At 47.8% G+C, this 26,515-nt stretch overlaps 2 protein-coding genes and 1 non-coding gene across 4 annotated transcripts in view; all 3 read right to left on the reverse strand.

Moving 5' to 3' along the window:
* The window catches only part of MORF4L1 (mortality factor 4 like 1), a 38,091-nt gene extending 26,220 nt beyond the window's left edge, over positions 1–11,871 (reverse strand). For both annotated transcript variants that reach the window (XM_065411919.1, XM_065411918.1), the window contains exons 1-2: positions 11,794–11,871; positions 6,093–6,139 (exon numbers count right to left, since the gene is read on the reverse strand). In XM_065411919.1, coding sequence (XP_065267991.1) covers positions 6,093–6,139; positions 11,794–11,833 — 87 coding nt within the window. In that variant the 5' untranslated portion in view covers positions 11,834–11,871. The remainder of the gene's footprint in view (positions 1–6,092; positions 6,140–11,793) is intronic.
* Positions 11,872–12,335: 464 nt separating this feature from the next.
* Positions 12,336–12,408, reverse strand: TRNAK-CUU (transfer RNA lysine (anticodon CUU)). The gene has a single exon. It is a non-coding gene; the product is annotated as a tRNA-Lys (tRNA).
* Positions 12,409–16,927: 4,519 nt separating this feature from the next.
* On the reverse strand, positions 16,928–17,977 carry LOC135885040 (relaxin-3 receptor 1-like). Its single transcript, XM_065412681.1, has one exon. The coding sequence runs from the start codon at positions 17,975–17,977 to the stop codon at positions 16,928–16,930; it is 1,050 nt and encodes a 349-aa protein (XP_065268753.1).
* Positions 17,978–26,515: the final 8,538 nt, after the last annotated feature.

Here is a 26,515-nt window from a genome sequence, read left to right on the forward strand (position 1 = left end):
TTGCAGTAGGTGCTTTTCAGGCTGAAGAATTTCTGAAGTGAGAATAAGCTAAACTTTGTTATCCTTATGCTAAACTAAGGAAACCTAAGAGAAACATTCAAAGTCCTGAATATCTGATCAAGGTGAAGATAAACTGTTATTGTTACACACTGTAGCTAAGTTAGAGTCCAGTGTTTCCTCCCCATGAAGGTACTGATGCACTAATCAAGTGCTCTCAATCTTCTTTTTGATAAGCTAAACAGATTGAGCTCTTTAAGGGTACATCTTCACTACCCGCCGGATTGGCGAGTAGCAATCGATCCCTGAACGCCTTCCCGTCGACTACGGAACTCCACCAGGGTGAGAGGCGGAAGCGAAGTCGACGGGGGAGCCGCGGCCATCGATCCCGCGCCGTGAGGACGGGAGGTAAGTCGATCTAAGATGCGTAGCTGAAGTCGACGTTATTCTCGTAGCTGAAGTTGCGTATCTTAGATCGATCCCCCCCAGTGTAGACCAGCCCTTTCTCTCACTGCAAGGGATATTCTCAAATCACTTTGGTGGTTCTTTTCTATTCCCTCTCTCCAATTTTGCAACATCATTTAATAATGTTGACATTAGACCTATTCTAATATTGGTCTCAACAATAGAGTATACAGAGATAAAAATCACCTCCCTACTCCACACTCCAAATACCTCATTATCCCTGTGTCATAGTATCACACTAGGTTAGTGTGTTGAATTGCTTGGCCACTATGATCCCTAAATTGTTTTCAAAGACACTGCTTTCCAGGATACAGTTCCCCCATTTGCTGGGTATGGCCTGCAATCCTTGCTCCTAGCCAAATGCAGGGTCATGTTTATGTTAAACACACATTTGGTTTGAATGGGTCCAGGTTACCAAGAGATCCTGAACACTCGGTATGACTGCCCTGTCTTCATCATTTACCGCTCCACCAATCTTTAGCTACATCCACACAGAGCGATTCTCCTGGTCACCCACACATACTCGCCCCAGCGCTGATGGACCTAGCGAGAGTATTACTAGCAGTGTATGGGCAGCAGTGACCCAGCGAGCTGTGCTGAGTACCTACCCCGGAGTTTCAGGCAGGTTTGTAGTTGGCACAGCTAAGTCATGCCTCTGCTGCTGCCCAGGCGACTCTGGCTACACTGCTATTTATACTCCTGCTAGCTCAAGGAGGGCTAGCGAGCATGTGCGCGCACAACCAGGAGAATCACACCCCTACCTCACAGTAGATTGTCTCATCCACAGATTTTATCAGCAGTGATTTTATATTTACTTCCAGATCATTGATGAAAAAAATATTAAACAGCGTTGGACCTAGTATCAGTCCCTGCAGAACCCCTTTAAAACACCTCCATTTGATGATTCCCCATTGACAACTACTTTGAGAGAGGTCATTTAACCAGTCGTTAATGCATTTTACATGTGCTCTATTGGTATTGTATAGTTCTTAATTTTTTTTTAATTGAAGTGTTGTGTGGTACTAAGCCAAATGCCTTACAAAGGCAACATATATTACATCTGCACAGTTATCTTTATCAACCAAACCTGTGATCTTCTCAAAGAATGAAATCAGGTTTGTTTAACAAGACTCAAGTATCAGAGGGGTACCCGTGTTAGTCTGGATCCGTAAAAAGCAACAGAGAGTCTTGTGGCACCTTTAAGAAGGGGTACATGCGTCTGACGAAGTGGGTATTCACCCACAAAAGCTTATGCTCCAATACATGTTAGTCTTAAAGGTGCCACAAGACTCTGTTGCCTTTAACAAGACTGTTTTCCATGAAACCTCATTGACAGGCATTATATTCCTAGCCTTAAATGCTGTATTAATTGAACCCCATTTTGCCCAGGATTGATGTCAGGCTAACCAGCCCATAGTTACCCAGGTCTGCCAGCTTGCTCTTTTTTAATATTGGCACAACATTAACACTCTTCTAGAATTCCCCTGGTATTCCAAGATTTATTAAAAATTATAATCAGTGGGCCAGAGATCTCCTCAGCCAATTCTTTTAGGACTCTTGAGTGCAAGTTATCCAGGCCTGCTGATTTAAAAACAATCATTCATCCCCAAGAGAAGTTTACAAACCATTTAAGTGAAGAACACAGATTAGAATGAAAAAGGCAAGCGAGATTCAAGTCAATCAGAAGGGCAAATTTTGTGGACTGCAGTATTCTCCTTACCAACTACTCCTTTTATGGAAACAGGCTGCATTAGTCTCAATTATGGAGAAAAATCATTCCTTCTACACTCCCAGCTGTCTTATATAGGGAGATGGAAGAGCATAGAAGGATAAAATAGTAGACTAAAGAAACCGGGGGGCGGGGGAGGAGAAGAAATCAAGGATACTACATACCATAGGCTACAGACTAAATTCTCACTTAAGATGCAACTTCTTTGTGCCACTCAGGGAGCACAAAGGGGTCAGACACTGGCTGTAAGTGGGCAGCAGGAATTACTCTGGCAGACAGTTCTTGCACCATCCACCTCACCCCTGCATAGGGGATATATTGTGCAGCATGGGAGAGAAGAGCTACGCTGATCACACGCTGTGCGTGTGTGATGCACAAGAGATCACACAACAGTGGCATAAGATGGAACAGCCTACAAGCTGCTCCAACTGACAGAGGAGTCTGGACTGGTGGCAGCAGAGACTGGCCCTCATAATTAAGAAGCCATAATGATTTTCCCTGCCATCACCTCCCCTCTGCTGTGTCAGGAAGAACTCAGCCACAGGAAGCAATCTGGACCTAAGTGCACACACTCAAAATGAGCCCATCTTCGAGTGCCAGGAGAAGGGAAGAAACAGACTAAATACAATGCAACAGATTATTAGAATAAACTTACTGCTTTAAATTTTGCATCCATTGCATGTTAGTCTTTGTCAGCCCAATATTTAAAGAAATAAAGATTTAGTGTCTTAGCTGTAGGAGATACACTCTAAACAACAAACTAAAGTCTCATTGATAGAGAGGTACTCTTGAAAATGTTTACTACATTACAACGATCACTTCTAGATGGCATAAAGAAAATTTGGGACATTTTTAAACAGTCTCCCTTTACCTATTCCATTCCAATCAAGTCCTCCCTATAGTAATTTTTTCCAATTAGCCTTTACGGATACTAAAAAACTATTAAATTAAAGCATCGGTTTCCTGGTAGGTCTAAGCGTAAACTAAATATCTCAAGAAAACTTCTACAAAATCCCCCAACCAATATGCCTACAACTCCTTCTTGGTTCAAGAGGAAAACAGAGTTCTAGCCAGTATCAAACAGATCAGGGACAGAACTTTTAAATAGTCAGATGACACTGCACACAATGGCATCAGGTGAAGACACAAACCAAATGGTTTAAAAAAATTAATAAATGTAGCAAACTCAGACTTGCATATGAAACACGTACATGTTCTTTTAGTATCAAAGCCTAATGCTTAGTTCCTGAGATTAACACATTCTCATTCCGATTTTTATGAGGACACTGTCAATCAAGTTTGTTTTAAATTTAATCTAGCATCTATAGCCACCCCTCAGACTGTTGAGAAATAAAATTGGTCTCAGTTCCAATTTTGTCTTGTCTGATAAACATGGATTTTATTTAGCCTCTGCATTCCTAATGAAGCTCAAATTAGCATAATAGTCATGCATCAGCATTAGGACACAATCTCGTGATGTGCTAATGCCTCCCACAGAGTGATAGGCGCCTCAACTCTCATTAAGGTCAACAGAAAGAGTCTGTAAAGCCATGCCACACTAGCGCTAAGCTACCATGGCATTGCAAACAGTTGAACCTGCTGTAATAACTGGGCTTAGAAATTCACCTTAATTGTGAGCTCAACTGTGGGAAAGTGGATAAATGTTTACAAAGTGTTCCAGTCACATAGAACGATAAATGTCGATGGGAAAAGGTGCAAAAGGAAGACAGACTGAATTAGTCCAATCAAAGCAGCCTCCTGATCTAACTCCAGGACTGTGTTAAGCTCATGACTGGTAAACAAGAGAAGCGTGGAACCTAAAATTGGTGTCTGAAATTAGGCCTGTTGGGGGACAAAATAACAAAGGGAGGAGTTATTCCACCCATCACTATCTTTGGGGCCCTTAAAAAAATCCAGAGTTTTGGGGATAATTTGAGGACGAGTGCAACAACTGCTGACTGAAAGAAGGGAAGGAGCGAGCATCACCATCATGGCTGCTACTCCCACAGGCTCCTGGGACCCTGGAATCCACTGTGACATTGTTGGGCATTTAGCATCTTGATGGCATCCTGACCAGCCCAGGCCAAGAGAGGGATCCAGGTGACATTGCCACCTCCACTGGCTCCAGGTGAATCTCAACCACCATCTAATGTGTCAGACTTCGTCTCTTCCTCCACCCCACCCCGTGTTCTTCTTTCCCTACCTTATTCCTTCTCTTTCCTATCCCTCTTCTTTTAACTTCTGTTCAATAAGAGTCTGGTTAGCCAGCAAAGACTGCATCTTTTGCATCATTACTGTGAGCCTGTGACCGAAAAGACAGTAAATGCAGCCCTAACCAGCCCATAATGGTAAAAATCTGCCAGGTCTCAAGAGTGGCTGATAAAACCACATATTCTGCCTGTTTTGCCAACAGTGAGGTTGCAAGTGACATCAGGCACCAGAGACAGAAACTGCATTTTCTATCTCTCCTCTCTTGTGTGTTCTTCTCGTCTTCTAGGAAGCAGAATCAGACTTTAAACAACCACCATCTCAACTAACGTCTTCTCTTTCCCCCCCAAAAGGACAGTTATTAGCATCTTTAACTCCATCTAGGACTGTCAAACAAGAGCATTTTTCTTTCTAAAGGGAAAAGGAGCAAGGGATGTTCAAATGAAAGCCTTATTTAAGGCTTTATAATTCAAATGCTTTAATTATTGTTCCTTCTTTTTCTGTATCTTCAATAAAAGATTAAAAGGATTTGTAATGGTGTTTGCGTCATGGTACTAAGCAGGCTGAGGTCTCTGTAAACCAAATCCTGAACCTATCTGAACGGAATACATAAGACAGAATGACAATGACAAGCCTCCCTTTCTCTAGCCCCATCTTTAGCAGGATCAGCACTGTTCTCTAACAACCACATAACACATTTTAAAAATAGGAGTAGTATGAACATAAGTCACACTATGATTTAATTCAACAGCAGTAGTATAAACTGGGTTTTGACTACTTCTGTAGATCTGGTACGTATTGAGGAGAATTGGCTCCTCACCCACATCCACCCATAAAAAAAAAGGGTAGAAAACATTTGGAATATGAGTAATCTCACTGCGTAAACCATGTTGTAGTCCTGCTCTGCCTTAGAATATCCTTTTAAACCTCTCCCACCACACCTCATTTTGTCCTAGTACAAGACAGAGCTTTTTTATTCATTCTCCCTTGGAGCAATTAGGTATCATTTTGACCCCACCTACACAGATTTACAAGCAACCTTAGAGCCTAGAAAATTTCTCTTAGAAATCGATCTTACTAGAAACATGGTAAGTGTACAGAGGGGGCTTCAGTGACCTAAGACAATTCAGTGTTGTATCTAACAACTGATAGATACAAGTATTAAGAGATGATATTCATGATGAACGGGAGGCCAAACTGGAAGCCAAACCAATTTTCAATTTGTTATTTTGTAATATATTAATACATACACACACTCCTTAGAATCCGAGAGCATATTTAGAAATAGCAGAATTCTAGTAGGAGTCTACATGATGTATATTCCATTTCACATTTGGTGAAATCTTTTCATGTTTTTACACACATGCCTAGGTCCACTGACAGGGTCAGTCATACTGCTTCAAATTCCCACTTACTACCATTACACCTTTATCTTCCAAGTTTTTAATCTAAATATCAATATGCAACAAATGTATGTGCTTCACAGTTTGTAAAACTGCAGGTTTCTTACAAAAAGCAAAGTAATTTGATAGTATTTTCTTTTCATCGGTTCTCTCCTCAGTTTCGCTTGAATTCTTGACTCAATCCAATCTAGTACTTAGCCAATAGGCTACTTTAATCCATTCAATTCTTGTGTTCATTATGTAAACGTTATTTTTTGCTGTCATCTGCAAAAATGAGAACCCAGACATACCTTTGCTTCATAAAGGAGAGGTCCATGAAAACACAGCACTCGTTCACCTGGAAAAGTTTGCAAATAGCCATCTGATTAGTCATATTGACAAACAATACTGCATACGAATACATGCATTTTACAAAAGAACACAGGAAACCAAACGCCACTAAGAGTGCTGTGCTAGGAGACTGCCCAGGGGCAGCATATTACCTACACACTGTCAAACTAGAAAGCAATCACTTCAAAAAGCACCTGCTTATAAAATAGAAGATGAGTGGAGGGTTAGCTCAAGGCTCTCCGCACCATTTAAGCCCCACATTGGGGATGTGCAAAGGGGTTGCCTGCTGAGCAGGGGGTGCCTGCATATCCCCTGTGCTCTGCAAGAAGGACTTCTGCACAACCTCTGCACAGGCTGGCACTGAAGGCGACGCTGTATGGGCTGGGCTGCCCCAGACATCTGTTGATGCAGATACAGAATGGATGCAAATGGCACAGAACCCTCTCTCTATTCCAGCCCATAGCCTGGGGCAACAGCTTTGAGGGAGTGGCACAGCAGCCCTATACCCTGGTTCTGGGCTGGATTCTACCTGTCTAGCCTCTCTGCATTCTAACTGGATAGAGCGCTAATACTCTGGCTTTACATGAGTGGACTGAATTTCAACCTGAATGTACAAGCGGTAAATAGCACAGCAGAAAGAGGTCAGTCTTGTTGCAACAGACTTAGATTCTTTTAGAGGGCTCGGTTTCATTTTGTTTTGAGAAAGGGAACATGATGCTCTCTTATCAAGCCAGCCAACCTACGTCTCATTTTAAAATTATGGTGCAATAGACGCCTAATATTTAAATAAAAGAGTTTTCCTTTTCCTGGAGGAAACTCAGGACCTGACATTTCTATTGCAAAAACAAACTAAAGAAAACCAGATATAATGACATCAGGTTCTTCCCCTCCCCAAAGGAGCAAAAAAAAAAAAAGTACAGCTGAATGAGGGCATTGCAGGGGGAAGAGGCTGTTTCACTTTTGAACAGATTGTTTGACAATCAGGATTTCAGCTGCTATAAGATCCATATTATGCAGTTGTTTATAAAGTGGAAGTCTAATTTATCTCACATAAGCTCTCAGAGGGCAGATGTTTCCTCCTGTACAGTACTCCCTTATAATAAAGGTCACACCCTTTACACTGGTGACCGGTTCTGCATACCAAAATAATTAAGCCGTATCAATAACTTACTGGGTTACAGTCCACTATTGAGTACCCTACATTCCCTTCCTTTTGCAAGAAGGCCATTTCTAGCTTTGTTTGCCATTCCTTTATGCCTACAGAGTAAGCTGGTTTTAATAATCCTTTAACTGCACCAAATATTTAATGATCAATTTACTAAACCGCTTTTCCAATTAATACTTTATTACCAGATTCAATACAGCAGTAGGATAAGAGAGATTTGGAGAGTTCACTGTAAATGCTAATCAGCGGGATTTCATGCCCACAGTGGGTCAGAAAAAAGATACACTTACAAGAAAGCAAATTCAAGATAAAACAGTTTCTGTACAGAGTTATGTTAAGAAAAAAAAAAAATCTGTATGAAAGTGGCTTGCCAAGACTGGTTTGACACCAGACACCAGCTTAAAAAATATTTTGCACAGAGGAAGTACCCACTTAAAAGTCTCTTGTGTATTTTTATTAAAATGTGTTTTCCATTATAAATATTTAATCTTAAAACCAGTTACTCAGCATGTAGAATAGCTATTTAAAAATAACTACACTATTTCACCTCTATTTTGCACTGTTTAACACTGCTGGAAAACAAGCCTCGTTTACTTGTTCTTAAAAATGAACATTTTGCCTATGTTTAAGAGGAGTTAGGCTCTTTACATAAATACAGACCAAGAACATTCTGTAGCACTATTTCTGCAAGACACCCAGTACTGAGAAATCAGAAAGTTTGACAAACCTCCTCCCCCACAACCACAGGTCACACTCAAAGAACACACATTAGAAAGAAATTTACCATAGCCTTCCCCAACACTAGCTTAGATCAAAATAACTCCAAATCATATCTCTACAGTATATAGACAGGTTTCAGAGTAGCAGCCGTGTTAGTCTGTATCCGCAAAAATAACAGGAGTACTTGTGGCACCTTAGAGACTAACAAATTTATTAGAGCATTTTTGGTATGATGTCCATCTGCTTGCATTTGGAAAGGAAGATGATGTCTGTCTGTCTGTCTGAAAAAACTCGTACAGATACAGACAGACATCATCTTCCTTTCCAAATGCAAGCAGATGGACATCATACCAAAAGAATGCTCTAATAAATTTGTTAGTCTCTAAGGTGCCACAAGTACTCCTGTTATTTTTGAGTATATAGACACAACAAGGCGCACTACAGTGAGACACCTCCTTTATTTATTCAGCTCTCCTAAAAACAAAAACAAAACAAAAAATCAGACATTTTTGAATGGAGCCTTTTGGGGGGGGGGCGCAAAATGGCTCTCAAGAGAGAACCAGGCATGCTTTGTCAACATTCTTGGATGCCAAACTATGCCAAGTGGTTTTGTTGCTTAGTAACGCTGCTCCTAGTTTCCAAGCTAGAGCTGGTCAGTCCATGCTGCTGTCCAGAGCCTGCAAGTTCTGCCCACATGGCACAATCTTGGCTTCCATTGGGCTCCAGATAAGCCAAAACAAAAAAACCCCACACACCTTGCAGGATTGGGGCTTAAATGCTTAATGCTGCATTAATTTCACATGTGGAAGGTCTCATGTAGTCCATGGGATTCTAATATATACATTAACAACCTGATCCAACTCCAAGTGAAGTCTTTCCATTGACTTCAACGAGGTTTCAATAAAATGCCACTTGCTGGATCAGGATCCAGAATGGACAAGATACAATGCAAAAGACAACTTTGCAAGATAAATCTGCTTTTTAAAAAGTGGTAAATAAATACTGCTAAATCCAGGGGAAATTCTTAAAGATCACTTGGTGTCAGCTTTTCTAAAGCTAAAATAAAAATGTGGCATATTATATACACTACACTAGAAATTCACAACATCGGGACTTACGATACTTCTCTTTCCTATACAAATACACCTTGATCTGTGCATTTAAAAAACCTACCAGTCTTTCAGATTACACATTTAAATATCAATAAAATATTTCATTTTCTTAAATCCTAGTGAATCCATTCTAAAAAGCTAAAGAGAACTCTCCCCTCTCACCATCCCCACCAGGATTCCGTCTACAGATAAACTAGAGCAGCGGTTCTCAAACTTCATTGCACCGTGACCCCCTTCTGACAACAAAAACTACTACACGACCCCAGGAGGGGGACCGAAGCCTGAGTCCACCCAAGCCCCACGGGAGGCCAAAGCCAAACCCCAAGGATTTCAGCCCTGGGCAGGAGTCCTGTAACCTGAGCCTCGCTGCCCAGGGCTGTCTTGCAGTGGGGTAGGGGCTTCTGTCCAGTGGGAAGGCGGGGTCTTGGGGCTTCAGACCTGCAGGGCACACCTGCCAGGGCTTGGGGCTTCAGTAGGAGTGGGGCTGAAGCCCCAAACCCTGGCTCCCAGCAGGCATGCCCCGTCTCTCAAACTTCTGAAGATTGTTGTATGCGGCTCGGAGGACCAGTAAGCTTGGCCACCCCCGTTTTAGAGAAATGACTACAGAGCCTGTATAATTATGGTTTTTCCAAAGTTACTGTTATTAACTGGCCAGGTTATGTTTCTTTTGCAATAGCTCTAAGGATAGAATTCAGTGTTGTGCAAAATTCATCTCCAAAGCCAACAAAGCTTAATATACCCCAACAGTTGTCATTTGTCTATTCTAAAACTGCCACCTATTTTTAAACCAGATTTTATGGAGTAAGTTGAATCTTTCATGGAAATGTGTATGTCATGTTTCAGCCTGATGAGAATTAAGGCCTGGTCTACGCTACAGAGATAAGCTGACCTATGTTGACCTAACTATATAAGTGTCTACACTAACATTTCGCTCCCAACAACATAACTGCCCTGCTACGCCAACTTAACTCCACCTCCATGAGAGGAACAGAGCCAATGTTGATGTAGTTAAGTCAATGCAGTGTCAGTGTAGACCCTGTGTTGCTTATATTGACTGTTACTGGCTTTCAGAAGCCATCACACAATCCCCCACACTGACAGTACAATCAGTACAAGCGCTCCTGGTGAGGACATGCACCACTGACAGAAAGAGCAAAGTGTAGATATGCACAAGCGATGCAATTACTGCAGCAACTGTACGCCGACGTAAGTTAGGTCGACTTAATTTTGTAGTGTAGACATGCCCTAAAACATTAAATGCCTCAAAAAACAGGGGTTCTGTTATGAACAGAAACCACCATAGCTATAGCAGTGTCACGGTAATCAGCATACGGTATTTTACAATATCCTTAAGCCATACTTATAAAGACTATGTCATAAGGCAAGATTCAAGATCCCTAATTGGGCTATCTTATAAAGATATTTTAAGTAACAAAGTAAACATACTTCTCAACCTCAAGAAGGGAAAATCTTGACAGTCCTACTAAAAAAAAAATCTTTCAATGGCTTAAATGCCCACCGATGTCCATGGGAGTGCTTTGATACACACCTATGAGAAAAACAAAAATCAAGCATATTTTGAGTAAAGGAAAAAGTCCAGAGTCTCACACGTGAGCTGAGAGTGTTGAGAAGTATGAAAAAAACCAAACACTCATTTCCTAACCCTTTCTCTGATCCAGGGAGCTTTAACATCCTCAAGGTCCTCTGTGCCCTCAGGTACCATTACGTCATGGAGCCCAAATCCTGCATAGCTAAAGGCCTCGTTGAAGGATTGCCAAGGAGCTGCAAGCTCTCTGTAAAATGGAGTACACATACTGCAACTACCCTTCTGGAGGAGACTGCTTCCAGCAGGAAACCGTCCACCTTGATCCATGCTGCAAGGCCACTCAGATTCATCATCATCACCTGCTAGGATGTGTTGTCTCCATGGGTCATAACTGGCCTTGGAGGCTGTATTTCAGCCCCACAGTCCACAAATCAGTAGTCTCAGATACAAAGTGCATACAAGCGGTACAAAGCAGAGAGAGAGAGAGTGGCCTCCCCTACAACTGCAGCAGTTGGTTGATGGGTTTGTTTTGTTTTTTTTAAGAGAACCATCATTTCCTTTTAGCCCCCCCGGCGTTAGAAAAATAAACTGCAGCCAGAAGATTAAAAAGGGCCTTCTCCAGGTCAGACGCACCCAGAGCTCTGTGCAATACTACAGCATGGATTGGCTGCAGGATCCCCACCAGCCACACCCCCCCCAGCCAACCCACCCAGCCTCCCCCACTGCACCCCCAGCCCACCCAGCCTCCCCCAAGCTCCCCCACTGCACCCAGCCTCCCCCACTGCACCCCCACCCCACCCAGCCTCCCCCACTGCACCCCCACCCCACCCAGCCTACCCCCGCACCCCACCCAGCCTCCCCCAGCCAGCCTCCCCCTACACCCACAACCCAGCCAGCCTCCCCCTCCCCCACTGCACCCCCCAGCCCAGCCAGCCCCACCCCACAGCCCACCCATCACCCCCAGCCCAGCCAGGCAGCCTCCCCCTGCCCCCGCCAGCCCCAGGGGCCTACCCGCCCCCCAGGCCCCCCCACAGCCCAGCCGGCCTCCCGCTGCACACAGATCTCCGGGCCCGCACCCCGCCCAGCCCCGGGGAGCCGCGGCCCCGGCCCGCACTCACCCTCCTGGAATTTGGGCTTGGGGTCCTGCTTGGGCGCCATTTATAAGTGACTCTCCCTCCTCCCACCCCGCCCCTCCCAGCGGGGCCTCGCCAGCTCCGCCGCATTATAACGGCCAGCCCCACGCATGCGCGCCGCCGCGCTCGGCATGCTGGGATTTGTAGTCCGGTGCGGGCTGAGCCCCGCGCCACGGGCGGGCATCGCTGGCATTACACAGCCAGCGCCTCCCCGGGCAGGAGATCCTGTGGCCAGCGGCCCCCAGGGGCCAGCCCTCGGCCGGGGCTGTCTGGCCTGCCCTGCTCCAGGGAGGTGCGCATGGGTCCGGCACTGCTCCGGCTCCTGGCTTGCAGCCCCCGCTGCTCGTGCGCCCGGTGCGCGGGGGGGGGGCCTTCGCCCGGCTGCACCAGTGTTCACAACAGCGCCTGCCTTGCACGGTCCGTGTTCCCGTTAACAACGCGAGCTGGAGCCGAGGCCGAGCCCAGGCCTTGAACCCGCGGGGGTTGTATTTAATCGGGTCACCGGTGAGAGGAAAAGAAAAACCTCACGCCCAACGTGGGGCTCGAACCCACGACCCTGGGATTAAGAGTCCCATGCTCTACCGACTGAGCTAGCCGGGCGCTGTGGAGCCTATTTGCTTTTTTCTCCAATTCACACTGTGTCCCCGTCTGGGCTGTGTTCCCTCAGCTGCATCCTGCGCTACTGCCCCAGGCGGATTTGGGGAAGGCAGGGCAGGAGCTTTAGGCTGTTACATAAAGCCAGGTCCGCGCATTTGTACAACGGGAACATGTTGCCTTTTGCTGCCCTGCGTCTCCGGCTGCAATGCCGGCGCCCTCCCGTGGCTGGCTGCAAGCCTCCGTGCGGCGCAGTGACGGGCCGGGCCGGGAGCTCTCCCCGGGCGGGGGCCAAGGGCTGCTGTTGCCGGGCGCTGCCTGGCCTGGAGAGCGCCATTCCCATGGGGTGGGTTCCGGAGAACGGCCCCGCTCATCTCTCAGCACTAGGGTGACCAGATGTCCTGATTTTATAGGGACAATCACGATATTTGGGCATTTTTCTTATATAGGCTCCTATTACCCCCCCACCCCCTGTCCTGATTTTTCACACTTTCTATCTGGTCACCCTATGTCGGCACTGTCAGAGGCTCTGCCAACACATGGCGCTGTTCCGGAGCTGCCCGTCTTCAGCTCTCCTAGGAACAGTCACTCATTGAAAATGCCCGGGGCACCGGGGCCAAAATACTGCTGGTTTGTTACACAGCCTTGACGGCATAATCGCCAGCCTGCTTCACACAGCACGACAGACGAGGGTTTCCTCTTAAAAACAGTCCACGCTGAAACACTCCTTCCGAACAGCAGGATGTACGAAACTAAGCTTCAATTGATCCATCTCTGAGTGAGTCAGATGCTCGTCTGTCTGCACTGACCTAGCACACTGTCAGAGGAGTGCTAGGCTTCAGGTGCTGAAGAGTTCCCAGTTTCAGACACAAAAGTCCCTCTGGTGCCTCAGAAACTGAAGACTTGCATTCATAATCAATCATGAGAAATTGCAAATTAGGTCCAAACTTTGTGTTCACCCTGTGTATCCCTTTGCTCCCAAAATACATCTGCACTTCTGCTTTTGTTATTATTTTTACATTCATTGGATTAAAAGGAGTATTTGGATTTCTAACATGGGGTGAGCTAGGATCAGATTTTTCATGTATTAACCAGCACCAGTTTGAGATCAGTACTGTTAGACAATAAGATGTAGGGGCCAGGGGACTGGTTTGACCATTCACAAGCACAGGCACATTCTGTGACTGTGAAGTCCACACCAATGGGTTAGTGAGTATAGAGTGTATGTGCCCGGCCCTCACCTAAACACTGTTTTTTAAAGGTTGCCAGATTTGCAATCCTGGGGCGACTTTAATTTGTGCCAATGATCTCTAGTATTAAGCCTCTTCTACACAGGTGTATGTTGATGTGCTTCATATTTTAAATATTTCCAATAAACATTAAAAAAATGAAGCCAAAATGTAAATACCTTAAGAGATGAACTATTCAGGTGTTGCTGGCTGTGTGGGCCAGAATAGTGGTAGCAGTGTGCAGGTTGCAGACTGGGTACATACCATACAGTTTTGCCAGATAACATCTCACTGGGAAAACTTCCTCTTCCCCTTGCCCTTAGTCAGCTATTCAGCCCATTTTGAGGGACCATCTTATACAGTAACAACAAGGAGTCTGGTGGCACCTTAAAGACTAACAGATTTATTTAGGCATAAGCTTTCGTGGGTAAAAACCTCACTTCTTCAGATGCATGCAAAGCTTATGCCAAAATAAATCTGTTAGTCTTTAAGGTGCCACCGGACTCCTTGTTGTTTCAATGGATACAGACTAACATGGCTATCCCCTGATACTCGATATCTTATTCAGTGCTAACCTGCTCCTGCTGCCCAGAGAGCCCAGTGATGTCAAAATATACAAAGACTAATGAACCTAGTAAAAAAAATCAGTTCCAGCAGTAGATCCAAGATAGCAGCTCTAGAGGAAAGGGATCCATTTTTCTCTATATCTGCACTGTGCAATGCTGGTCTCCAGGCTGAGCCTCCCTGCAGAGCTCCTCTCCCATCGCTACAAAAGCCTTCGCTAAGGAACTGGAACCCAGCAAGCCAGAGGGCAGGTTAGGGAGGTTGGCAAGGGGTCTGCTTATGGATGACTCACAAGTCCAAAACCCTGTGAAAACATGCTGAGTTTTCCTCCTCCCCATCCCCTTCCCTAGCATACATGCATGCTGGAGTTGAGCATTCCTCTTAACCTTTCACCTTGGGGACCTAATCCAACCCAGTGTGCATTGTGCCATGGCTTTGGTGCTCATTTGCCTGATTGCACGAGCTGCTTACTTAGCCAGGGGGCTGATTTCTAGAATTTGGCAATAATCTATTATGGGTTGAAAGCCGAGTGCTGCCAGCGGAGCAAAAAACCCCCAAAAACCAAAAAAACCTGTCGGCGGAGCGAAATATCGGGACAAATAGCGTCCCGACCAGAGATCGGTTGGGATGCGGGACAAACACCGAAAAATTGGGATGGTCCCGATTTTATCGGGATGTCTGGTCACCCTAATTTCAGCCCCAGTGTTTTTCTCCCCCAATGTATTCTGGCAGGGGTTTTTATCTTCTTCCTCTGAAGCATCAGGGATGGCCACAGCTGGAGATGGGACATTGGATGAGGAGGACCAGGGCTCTGAGTTGGCACAGAGCATTCTCTCTCTCAGGTGCATGGCTGGCTGGTTCTTGCTCACAGGCTCAGGGTCTAACTGATCACCATATGTGGGGTCAGGAAGGAATTTTCCTCCAGGTCAGACTGGCAATGACCTTGGGGATTTTTTGCCTTCCTCTGCAGCGTGTGGGTGTGGGTCACTTGCCAGGATTAACAGGGTGTATCTCACTGAATTATTTCCGTCACTGCAGGGGCCTCAGCCACTCAGGGCCTCGTAGTTCTCGGCCTCTGGCAGATAATAGTCTAGTCTCCAGTGCTTGTAAGACTTTGGTCTCCTTTCAATAGTTGGGCTTAGCATGCGGGTGCTGGGTGGGGTTGGTGGCCTGCGAAATACAGGAAGTCAGACTGGATGACCTTGTAGTCCCTTCTGGCCCTGAATTCTATGAATCCAGGCTCTGAACAACACCCAGGATGCAGGATGCACTGTGCAGGCCAGGGCAGGATTCAGCCCTGTGATTCCACAAATACAAAATAAACACATTCAAGTTGATCTAAAACAAACAATTTGGGGAGCAGATAATTTTAAAAAGCAGCTTTTTATTAGCAGTTTAGTGTTGTGCCTTCATTAACTAGCACAAGAAGCAGCTTGTAAGAATGGCACATGGGTCTGGCTATTTACAGGTCATTCATGTTTTTGTACACATCAAGCCTAAAGAACCACTTTAAAAATAGTTCATACTTTGCTGCCCTTCTGTGATAAAATTATCTCCATTTTCTTAGGCCAGTGGGAAAGTTTATAAGTCATCTTTTAAAGTAAAACCCTTCTAAAAATTAAAGATTCTGGTGGAGCTGATGTCAGTTTGCCAAGCCGGGAAGCTCTTTGGGGCAGAGACTGTCCTTGTTCGGTGTTTATACGGTGCCTGATCCATGGCTAGAGCTCCTAAGTACTGCAGTAATACCAATGAAATACAAACAAATCCTAGGACTAATACAGTGTAAACGGCTCGCTCTGAGGTTGAGCTGTCATGTTGCTGACTTCAGCTTGCCACACAGAGCAAAATAACGCCTACAAATAAATATGCACTTTACAATGATTCATGTGAAGACTCACATTTAAGACAACACGTTTTGTATTTGGGATGCCAATGAAGCCTTTGTACCCACTGTGCTCGCACTGTGCCCATAGCAGAGAAAAGGTGCCATGCTGCGCTGAAGCAAATCCAGCCACCCCTCCAGATTAAGGGGGAGATCCCCTATTGGCGTCTCTCTTTGCCAGGGAAGAGTGAGCTCACCATGCTCACACCTGTTCAGCCTGGCTTTGGAGCTGAGGAGACAAATACAGTTTTATGCGTGGCGCATGATGATGTCACCCCACGTTATCAAAGCCCAGTTCACGCGCACCTTTTCCACCTTCTTCGCTAGAAATGGTGCGCGGGGGAGTTCATTTCTAGGGGAGCTTTGTCCTTTGCAGTCACCCTGGGCGGCTGGCGCTCCTAGAAGCACATTGCAGTTGCCTGGAAATGCGCCGCCAATCCTATTGCTAACCGACAGCACCCGCATGCTGCACACCTGGCTCTGATAGTACCAGGGGCGGTGCCTGCCCGAGGTCCGTGCAAGCTGTAACTGTAAATCCCCTTCTGCCCGCAGCGAACGAACCACGTCCCCCCTTCCTTTCTTTACTCTGCGCCGGTGCCCGCGGGAAATGCACCGAGCCGGCGGAGTTTGCAGGAACTTTTGGATCTCCTTTGGCCTGCAGCCGAAGGGCTCGGGCCCGGGAGCGCACGGGGGCTGCGCCGCGGGGCCTGGGTCCATGCCAAGAGTCGTCAGGTCAGCACCGCGTCTCCTGGAGCTGCCCTGGAAGCCTGGCTTCCAAGGTGGGTCCAATGCGCCTTCCCGGGGGCTGCCGCAGCCGCTCCCCCGAGGGTGTTGGGGAATGAAGGAAGGGTCACCCGGTGCCAAGGCTCCGCGCCCTGGCTCCCATCCTCCCGCGGCCCCAGCACAGCTCCCGGAGCCGCTGGCGGAACTCGGGGCGCAGCAGGCAGTACAACAGGGGGTTGAGGCCGCTGTTGGCGTGCGCCAGGCACACGGTGACGGGGAAGAGGTAGGCGTGCACCAGGTAGTAGGCTCTGTCCCAGGGCAGGGCGCCCAGCTTCACCAGCACGCCCCAGAGGGTGAGGGCCTGGTTGGGCATCCAGCAGAGGAAGAAGGCCAGCACAGCGATGGTGACGGCGCGGGTGACCCGGGAGCCCCGGGGCCGGGCGCTGCCCAGGCGGCGCAGCAGCAGCAGGTAGCAGAGGCCCAGGGTGGCCAGGGGCAGCACGAAGCCCAGGAGGATCTTCTGCAGGTGGTAGAGGGCCAGCCAGTCCCGGCCCTCGGGGAAGCGCAGCAGGCAGAGCGGCTCGCCGGCCACGCGGCGCACGGCGGAGAAGAGGGCGGCGGGCAGGGTGGCCAGGCAGGCGGCGGCCCAGAGGAGCGCGCAGAGGCAGCGCACGGAGCCGGGGCGCAGGCGGCCGCTGGGGCGCCGCAGGGCCGAGGCCACGGAGCGGTAGCGGGCCACGCTGAGGGCGGTGAGGAAGAAGGCGCTGGCGTACATGTTGAGCACGGTGGCGGAGAGCACCAGGGTGCAGAGCGGGCCCCCGAAGGGCCAGCTGAAATCCAGCGCCGTGTCGGCGGCCCAGAAGGGCAGGGTCAGCGCGAACTGCAGGTCGGTGGCCGCCAGGTTGCGCACGAAGGCGTCGAGGCTGGAGCGGGGGCGCCGCGGCCGCCCCCGCAGCAGCAGCAGCACCAGCAGGTTGCCCACCGCGCCCAGGGCGCACACGCCCAGGTAGACGGCGGCGATCAGGATCCGCAGCGCCAGGGCGGCGCGGGCCGGCACCGCCATCTCCTGCAGGGTGCGGAAGCTCGGCCGCTCCCAGGCCGAGGTGTTCGGGCGCCCGCCGGACGCGTTGGCGGGGCCCCGGTCCAGCCAGGCCGCCCCGCCGCGGGCTGGGAACATGGCCTCGCCCGCCGGGGCTCTGGGAGGGAGCGCGGGCGGGCGGGTGGGGGGCGCAGCCTAGACGGGCTGCAGCCGGGGTCGCCCCCCGGCCCCGGGTCCCTCGCAGGGCCTGGGGTGAGTCCGGCCGCTGCGGGGGAGGGGCCGGTCCGAGCGCAAGGCTGGGCGCAGGGGCCCGCGGCCAGGACGGAGGACCCCGGCTGGCTGGTGGCCGGCTGCGAGGTGCTTTTATCGGGGGAGCAGCCACGGAGGCGCCTCCCCTGGCCCCGGCGATTGGCCGCAGGTGCCAGGCTGCGGGCAAGGAGGGCGGGCTGGCCCGTCCCTCGCCGCCTTTGCCGCCTGGGTCGCACGGAGCTGTCCGCGGTGCTGAGCCTGGCCCCTGCGGGCGGCTCTCCAGGGAGGCGGCTCGCCGCCCGGCTCCGGGGAGCCCAGCACAGTTGCTGCGCTTGGCTGATGGCTCGGCTCCTCCAAGGGGAAGGGAGGTGAGTCAGTCTGCCAGCGCCGGGCTGGAGCAGGGACTAGGGTGTGGGGCGCTGCCCTGCACGGGCCCTAGAGGAGACCCGCCGCGTCCAGGGGCAGGGCTGTTTCCTACGGGATCTGGTCAGGGCGCTGCCCCTTGCCGTGTTGGAGCGTGTGAGGAGGTTCCCGCTGCTCGCTGGCTGGCCTGGGGTCACCCGCTGGAGACCATCAGCAAGGGATTAAAAACCCGTTCCTAGGGGTCTGCTTCTCCCCTTCCCAGCGCAACCCTGGGTCACTCCGCGCCCCGGCCAGAGGCCACTTCCCGCCGGCTGGAGGAAAACAAACCCACCCGGCAGTTTCCAAAAGGGCCTGAGCCTCGTATTACCGCCAATGAAGCCCGGGTGCTGTCCAGCCCCACATGTGTGTGCGGCTGGGTCACAGGGACAAGGGTCAGACACTCCCCCCAACACACATGCTGCCCCAACACACTGTCACACCCTCACACACAGAGGGATTCACCCACCTACACACACACACACTCCCCCCAACACAAGCTCTGATGCCTGATCTATGGATTATGTATTAATTATATTGATTACTTAAGCACTCCAGTTATCCCTTGGAGGGTTGACAAGTTCTTGTCCCAAGAGCAGGCCCAGTATTATTGAAATGACTGTGTAGCTGGGAACCCGATGGGCACAGGTGGGCACACTCACACTATGGGAACTCTTCCCTATTTCCTTGTAGCACAGTCACACTCACTCTGTCTCCGGAAGGTGGATAGAGATAATACAGAAAGTACATCTGAACATCCATGCTCACACCATCCCTTCCAGAACAACCTGCAATGCTAGCCATTATCTTCCTCATCACCGTCACCTTCCTCATCTTCATCAGTGGCCAGCATTCTGGCCCCTCCCAAGGACTACATCTCTCTGTCCTACCACCCCTAGGCTGGGATGCAACTTGTATAAAGTGTTACACTGACGCCACTATGTCTAATGCATATTCAATAGGGATTCCCCCCTCTTCCCTATTTGTATTTCCTCGATCTACTAATGCTGAGGTGTCCTACTTTTTTAGGTTAGTATATTAATGATTTCAACTCATTATCATATACGTCAGCTCATTGCCACGGCACTCTTATGGTTGGATGTTCTTTCCAAAACTTTCCAAAAGCTGCTGTTAGCTCATGTTTCTGTGGTTGGCTGATGTCATTATGGACGCTTACACTTGACTTCCAGTTCTCTAAAACTTAGGGGTGACCGTTGGGTCGTTTATCTGTGCCAAAGTTCATAGGCCTCAAGCCTCATGCTAACTGCTGAAGCCAATGTCTTACAGGATACAGGCCTGTAGGTTTCTTGTGTTACTGCTGAATATAATAAAGGTGGCATAATAAAGGCAAGGCAGTGAATATAGTAAAGGCAATTTCACCCCCACAAATGGACACACTCACGTACACACACCCAGACACACTCCCCCCAACACATGGCACACTCACACACACAAATGGACACACTCACATACACACACCCAGACACACTCCCCCCAACACATGACACACACACAAATGGACACACACACACACACACTCCCCTGAACACATGGTTACACACAAAGGGACACACTCACATACACACAGAGACAGAATTTAAAATAAGAAAAGTGTGTAAAGAAAGACAATCCCACTGGTAACCCGTCACTCAAATGGGCCCCAGCCCAGCTGCTTGCAGGAAAGGTCTGGCTGGGGATATGAAAGGTCTGGGGCAGAGGGGACTTTTCCCTTCACAGAATGAGCCTGTCCAGATTCTAGTGTTCCCCAGGCCTCTGGCTTTGCCTTGGTGAACCCCTTTCCGTGAGAATGGATGGGTTATTGGAGAGACAGGCACTCAGAGGGCACAGTGCTTGGCACTGACTGGCGAACAAGGGGCCAGCCCTCTCACTCCTCTGCCTTGAGCCCATTCTTGGCCAACCTCATGAAACACCCAGGGGGCAAGATGGGTTGGATAGGGCTCTGGGACATTGCCATGCAAAAAGGAGAGGGGCCAAGGCTTTGAGGGCCCAACTGTGGGTGTGAATCACACGGCTCCTTCCTCCCCCATCCTAAAGAATGGACGGGGTGGTAATATTGCTGGAGCAGCCTCTGCATAATGCACAGGCAGCCTGCCAGGCTTCAAGCTGCTCTAAGCAAAGGTTAGCGTGTAACAGGCCCTGTTCCCCACCAAGAACCATCCCTGTGCCAACCCACCTCCTCCTCCAAGCGTGGTTTCTATTTATTTTGTGTCTTCAGTTTGATACTGATTTCAAATATGTATTATTAAAAACTAAGATAAAACTCCAATACATCTCAGGTAAGAGTTTAATCTAGCTATCCTGCAATCAGAAGATTCTGAGTGGAAAGGGTGATTTCTATATGATTGTTCTGTATCAGCATTGTTCATACCTAGTTCTTTGAGATTAAGACCTTACCACAAGCTTCAAAAAGATCCGAGATCTCTCCCCACCTCTGCACATGTCGTCAGTGTCAGGCTAACCAATGCTTTTGAAGCCAGCATGAGATCCATTTGTTTCCTCATGCAAAATTATAACAAACAGCACATATTTAACCCTCGGTGCTTGTTAACGTTTGCTTTGTAAAGCAACTGGATGGCAGCATAATAGGGATGCCTGCTTGCAGTTGCACTAGATTTCCCTGATTGCTGCCTCTCGAGATCATATCATGCGTCTGTGTAAGAGAAAATCCAAAGGAGATCTTTAAATATTAATGTAATTTGCATGGTGAGACAAAAGTTTACAATTGCTACTAATGTTTCTTATCAAAGATTAAATACTATGGTGACTGGTCATAAATACCATAGGTGGCTAGACAGTTAGCGAGAGAGAGCATTGTATACTCCTGGGGGAAATTCTGCACCAAAAACCTTCAAAATTCGGTGCACAGTGTTTTAAAATTCTGCAAAATTCTGTGTATTTTGTCAAAATAACACAATATAATCAAGCCAGTTTCAATTATTTTGGTAATTTATTTCAAAATACAAGTATCTCTGTAGCAATATAGACAACAAAAAAGATTAATTACTAGGCATATTAATACAGAACTTTGAGTAATAATTCATTTAAACTATGATACAGAAACATATTTCCTGCACCCCTCAGAAGCAGTACAAAGGCTTGGGGGAGATGGGGGTAACAGAGGAGCTGAGGGAGAGGGAAGGAGCCTGGGAGTGAACTTGGAGGGTTGTTGGGTGTCGGTGGGAGAAGTACGGAACAGGTTTTTTTTGGGGGGGATTATTAGGGAGTTGGGGAGCCTCTACCATGCAGACACTGGCTGACCAATAGCCTGTCCCATTCAGTCAGGCACAGCTGCCCCGTCCCCATGTGTCCTTGCACCTCCTGTCCCCATGTGTCCCTGCAGCCCCCTACCCTGTCCCCACATGGCCCTGTACCCCTCTACACCCTGTCTCCATGTGGCCCTGCAGCCCCAACCCATTCATCCCCTGGATCAATGTTGTCACCCCACTATCTCCTGAGCCCACGCCCCACCCTGTCCCACACTAGCCTTTCTGAACCCCAGTCTGACTCCCCAGCATCCAAGTGTGCCCCGTGCTGTCCATGGGGTGCCTCCTCACCTGACCCGGCTGTGAGGAATACAGCCTCTCCACCAGCTGGCTGCCGTCTCTTCTGGTGCCACAGCAGCTGCTGGGGGGCAAAAGGTGTAACTGCACCGCCTCTCCAGCAGAATCTATATTCTGCAGAGAGAAAAAATCTGTGGAGGACATGGATTCTGTGTGTGTGTGTGCAGTGGTGCAGAATTCCCCCAGAAGTAATTGTAAATATGCATTTTCTGTATTGTGAATGAGGTGGGGAGGGAGATTTCCTAGTAAAAAATAAACAATAGTTCATAAAAAATTTTGTCAAATCTATGACAAAGCATATCTGTTAAAGGCGATTTTAATTAACCGTCAACCACTCCATTGTGAGCAGTTTTCCCAGCCTGTGCAAGGCTAGGCCTGCTCAATACTGGGGTGAGTGACATCTGACTAGAACCCAGGTGCTACAGACAGTGGTGTTGGTGATTCATTGGTTGGCATGCTTCCTACTGTGTCGGCTCTGACCCAATATCCCAACCTGATGTTGTTGGAGGACACAGGAGGGCCTGTCCTGCTGGAGATGCTGCATTATGGATGAACGATAAAAGCAAGTGCCTGGCCATTAAATCACCCATCTCACTTTCTGCAAAGTAGGGGTGTGTACCCAGCAAATTTCAACAGAAGTAAATATATTCTGCCTAACTCAGATTCCTTCTGCAGTTCACTGAAGAAGTTATTCTGCACTTGCACACCCCAAAAAACAACTGTGTAGTCTCTCTGGAAAAGGGTAGTTGTCTTCCTCTAGTTCAGAAACAGCGCATTTCAGTAGCAGCGATTTATGGCAAATTTTCAAAAGAACTCAGCACACACAATTGTGGCCAGATTTTTAAAAAGAGTTCAGCATACTAGGTGTGTTGAACTCTTTTGAACAACTGGCCACAATGTGGGGGGGAGGACGGATTATTCTGGGAAAGTTGGTCCTTATTTAGACGCCTAAATGGGATCTGAGCTCTTGAAAATCTGGGCCATAGAGTTCAATCCTTCCCAGTGCTAAGTACTACCTGTGAAGGGAAAAGCACCCTCAACTTCCACTGATCCAGCTCCCATTGCCTGATTCACTCATAGTGTGTAAAAGGTAGAAACCCTACCTGATAAAAAACTATCTAGACTGAACCTGTAACCATGTGTGGAGCAGCCTCAGATTGGGCTCTTTACCAAAACACAAGCCCGCTATTCTTTAAAATATTACACAAGCACTGAAAGAGCTCTCACATGTGACATAGCTTGAGCGTACCAATGTCTATCTGGATATTTCTAGGGTGCCCATCACTCGGTTAGCTTTTTGGACACGAGTGATTCATATTATAAGGTTAAAATGACTGTAAATTGACACATTAGTGAAATCAGGCACATTTATTTAAACAGATGTCTAATTATCCAACTGTTTATGGCTAAACATTTATCAGGCTTGTTGTAAAATCTCTCCTTGTGGTTCCTTTTTTTTCTCTGGACCTTTTCATACATTTCAGTCATCAGTCAAATAAAAGACCCAAACAGGCACAAAGAAAAAAAGAGTAGCACAAAGAGAAGTTTATGGGAAAGCTACTGGACATCTAATACAGTTTAGAAATATGTGACCCGGGTTTCAGAAATGCCATATTTTTTTCAAGAGATATCCAAATACATAGTTTGAATTTCTAAGGGTATAATTAGTTCCAAATTTTTAGCACGATTGGTTTGTAAAATATCAGTGACACTAAAGCAGCATTGCTTTACTTGATAGATAGATATTGTATTTTACCTTATACCTAAGCATCTGTTGATCAGGCTTACACAGACTGTGATTGTTTGGTTCCCCCACCAGGTGTCATGCTCACTGTAAAATGTACCTTAAAATGTGATCAGTATTATTTTCAAAACAATATTCCTGAAAACCAGAAAGGCAAAAGGGGCCTAATTCTGCTCTCAGATACATATCCAACCCCAGTGTAACTGAAAATAGGTCCTTTAAAGTGAGCAGCGTGACGCTGCATTTAGCCTGGGGTAGCTGAGAACAAAATTTGGCCAAAGTGTGGCAAACATTTTGAATTTGTTTCAAAATGATCCTAAATCTTTTTCTTTAAGTAAACATGAAACAGTAGCTGCATTTTCAGAATTGCCCAGCACAGATCTAATTCTGCCCTCACTGAAGCCAGAATTGAGCCAAAGTTAAGTGCGCTCAAAAATCTCATTCATTGTGTTTTTGCAGCGATTCCCATTTGCTGGAACATCAGCTATTAGGGGGAAATTCACCCATGTGCAGAAGGCCAGAATGTCTGATTCAATAAGTTAATTCCTAACAGACGGGATCTGTCAGTCAAACCCAAAGTCCTGCTGCTTCACCTGACCACTGACTTTGCCCCTGCCCCTGCTCCAGTCCAGCAGGGATTCACTCAATTTCTTCTTTAAAAAATATTTTAGTGTATTGCCTCATTGTCAAATAACCAACCATGCATCTGCTGCCTTCACTTGGTCATTCCCACCCCTCCTGCATGTAACCAGTTTTAGTGCAAACACACAGAGCCAATGGTTCTCAACCAGGGATACACATACCCCTGGGGGTACACAGAGGTCTTCCGGGGGGTACATCAACTCAGCTAGAGATTTGCCTGGTTTTACAACAGGTTACATAAAAAGCACTAGCCAAGTCAGTACAAACTTAACTTTCATCCAGATAATGGCTTGTTTATACTGCCCTGTATACTGTACACTGAAATGTAAGTACAGTACTGTATTTCTATTCCAATTGGTTTATTTTACAGCTATATGGTAAAAATGAGAAAGTCAACAATTCTTCAGTAATCGTGGACTGTGACACTTTTGTACTTTTATCTCTGATTTTGTAAGCAAGTAGTTTCTAAGTGAGGTGAAACTTGGGGGTACACAATGCAAATCAGACTCCTGAAAGGGGTGCAGTAGTCTGGGAAGGTTGAGAGCCACTGGGTTACACTACTGACTTCAAAGGAGTCACTCCAGATTTACTCTGCAGGCTGAAAGCAAATCTGGCTCACGTACATTGAATTCTTTCATGTGTGCCCTCTCTGCTCACCTCTGCTCTGTAGAGCCCCCGGCACAGGCCAGGGGATTTGGGGTGGGGGCAGGTCCGATGTGCACATGCCACAGAGCGAGGGGGCGGGGGCAGCAGGAGAGAGCCCTGTCCTACGCTTCACCAGCATAAGTCCCTGTGAAATTTAGAGATGGCGCAGCTGCGTGCTCACTAGTTCTCAGATGTTTCTAACCTTTCATCTAGATACAGTTGACAGGATATTTTTTATGCAGAATACAATGCTAAGTTACAATGCTCTTCCCTTTTAGGCTAAGTATTACAGCAAAGGGCAGTGTTTGCAAAAATTACAAGACTTCCAATTTGTCTTTGGCCAAAGCACTGAAAATTTCAGCGTAGGCAGTGAATGAGCCAGCAGCTGCAAGGCGTGGAGCATCCCTGGGCATTGAGGTGGCTCTGCTCCTTGCAAAGGGCATTCAGCACCTTGCAGGATCAGCCCCCATAGCGGGAACGTTTATTGGGCTTTAGCGCATTATTTTAAATTTGGTGAGGTTTTTAACCATAATTTTATTCCTCTTTATTGTTTGCAGAAAGAGTAAAGAGCCTGATCCTAACAATGACGAGACAGTGAGCTGAGACCTCTGCTTATTGTATAACTGATTCACTTTACTGTTCCCTAGAGTTGCCAGCTCTCCTGGTTTTGCCGGGAGTCTCCCGGAATCGGGCTCGATCTCCTGAAGCCAAACTGGAGATTTTAGACTGCTAAAAGCCCAGCAGCGCAGAGGGGCTAAGGCAGGCTCCCTGCCTGCCCTGGCTCCGTGCCCTCCTGGAAGCGGCCGGCACATCCCTGCGGGTCCTGGGGAGGGTTAGGGGGCTCCGCATGCTGCCCCTGCCCTGAGCGCTGACTCTGCAGCTCCCATTGGCCAGGAATAAAACAAAGCCTCAAATATTGGGACTGCCCCTGCTGGAATGGCTTCCTGGGGTTTATCATCCATAATAACATGGCCCATTTTTGACCCGCGTGGCTAGTCAGAGTTGGGGGGCCTGGAGGCAGAAATCAGTGGCTGTCAGGTCTTTCTCAGATACGGCTTTATTTATTTACTAAAATTGTACAAAGTCGTGTGTCTCTGAACGCAGAAGGGATCAAATAGCAGGAAACAGCTTCTTTTGCTGACAGCCCCAAGAGCATTCTTTTCAGGCTTCACCCCGATCCCAAAACTTCTCCCCAGGTTTCTTCCACAGTCAGACACCATGCTTACAGCTGCTCCTTCTGCCCATCGGTCTGTCTCCCGATCTGCTCTGCGTGTGTGTGTGTGTTCTCCCTTCCCTCAGACACACACACACACTCCTTACCCAAAACAATACATAGCAAAAGCCCTCTACCCACTCATTCCAAAAACTCCTGTGTGCACTCACAACCCCTTCTTGTCTTGGGGGAGGGAGGTCTTG

Source organism: Emys orbicularis, chromosome 10, assembly GCF_028017835.1.
Source record: "Emys orbicularis isolate rEmyOrb1 chromosome 10, rEmyOrb1.hap1, whole genome shotgun sequence".
NCBI lineage: Eukaryota > Metazoa > Chordata > Testudines > Emydidae > Emys > Emys orbicularis.

Excerpts from the sequence above, each read along its gene's own strand:
- LOC135885040 (XM_065412681.1), bottom strand. The coding sequence starts at position 17,977 with ATGTTCCCAGCCCGCGGCGGGGCGGCCTGGCTGGACCGGGGCCCCGCC.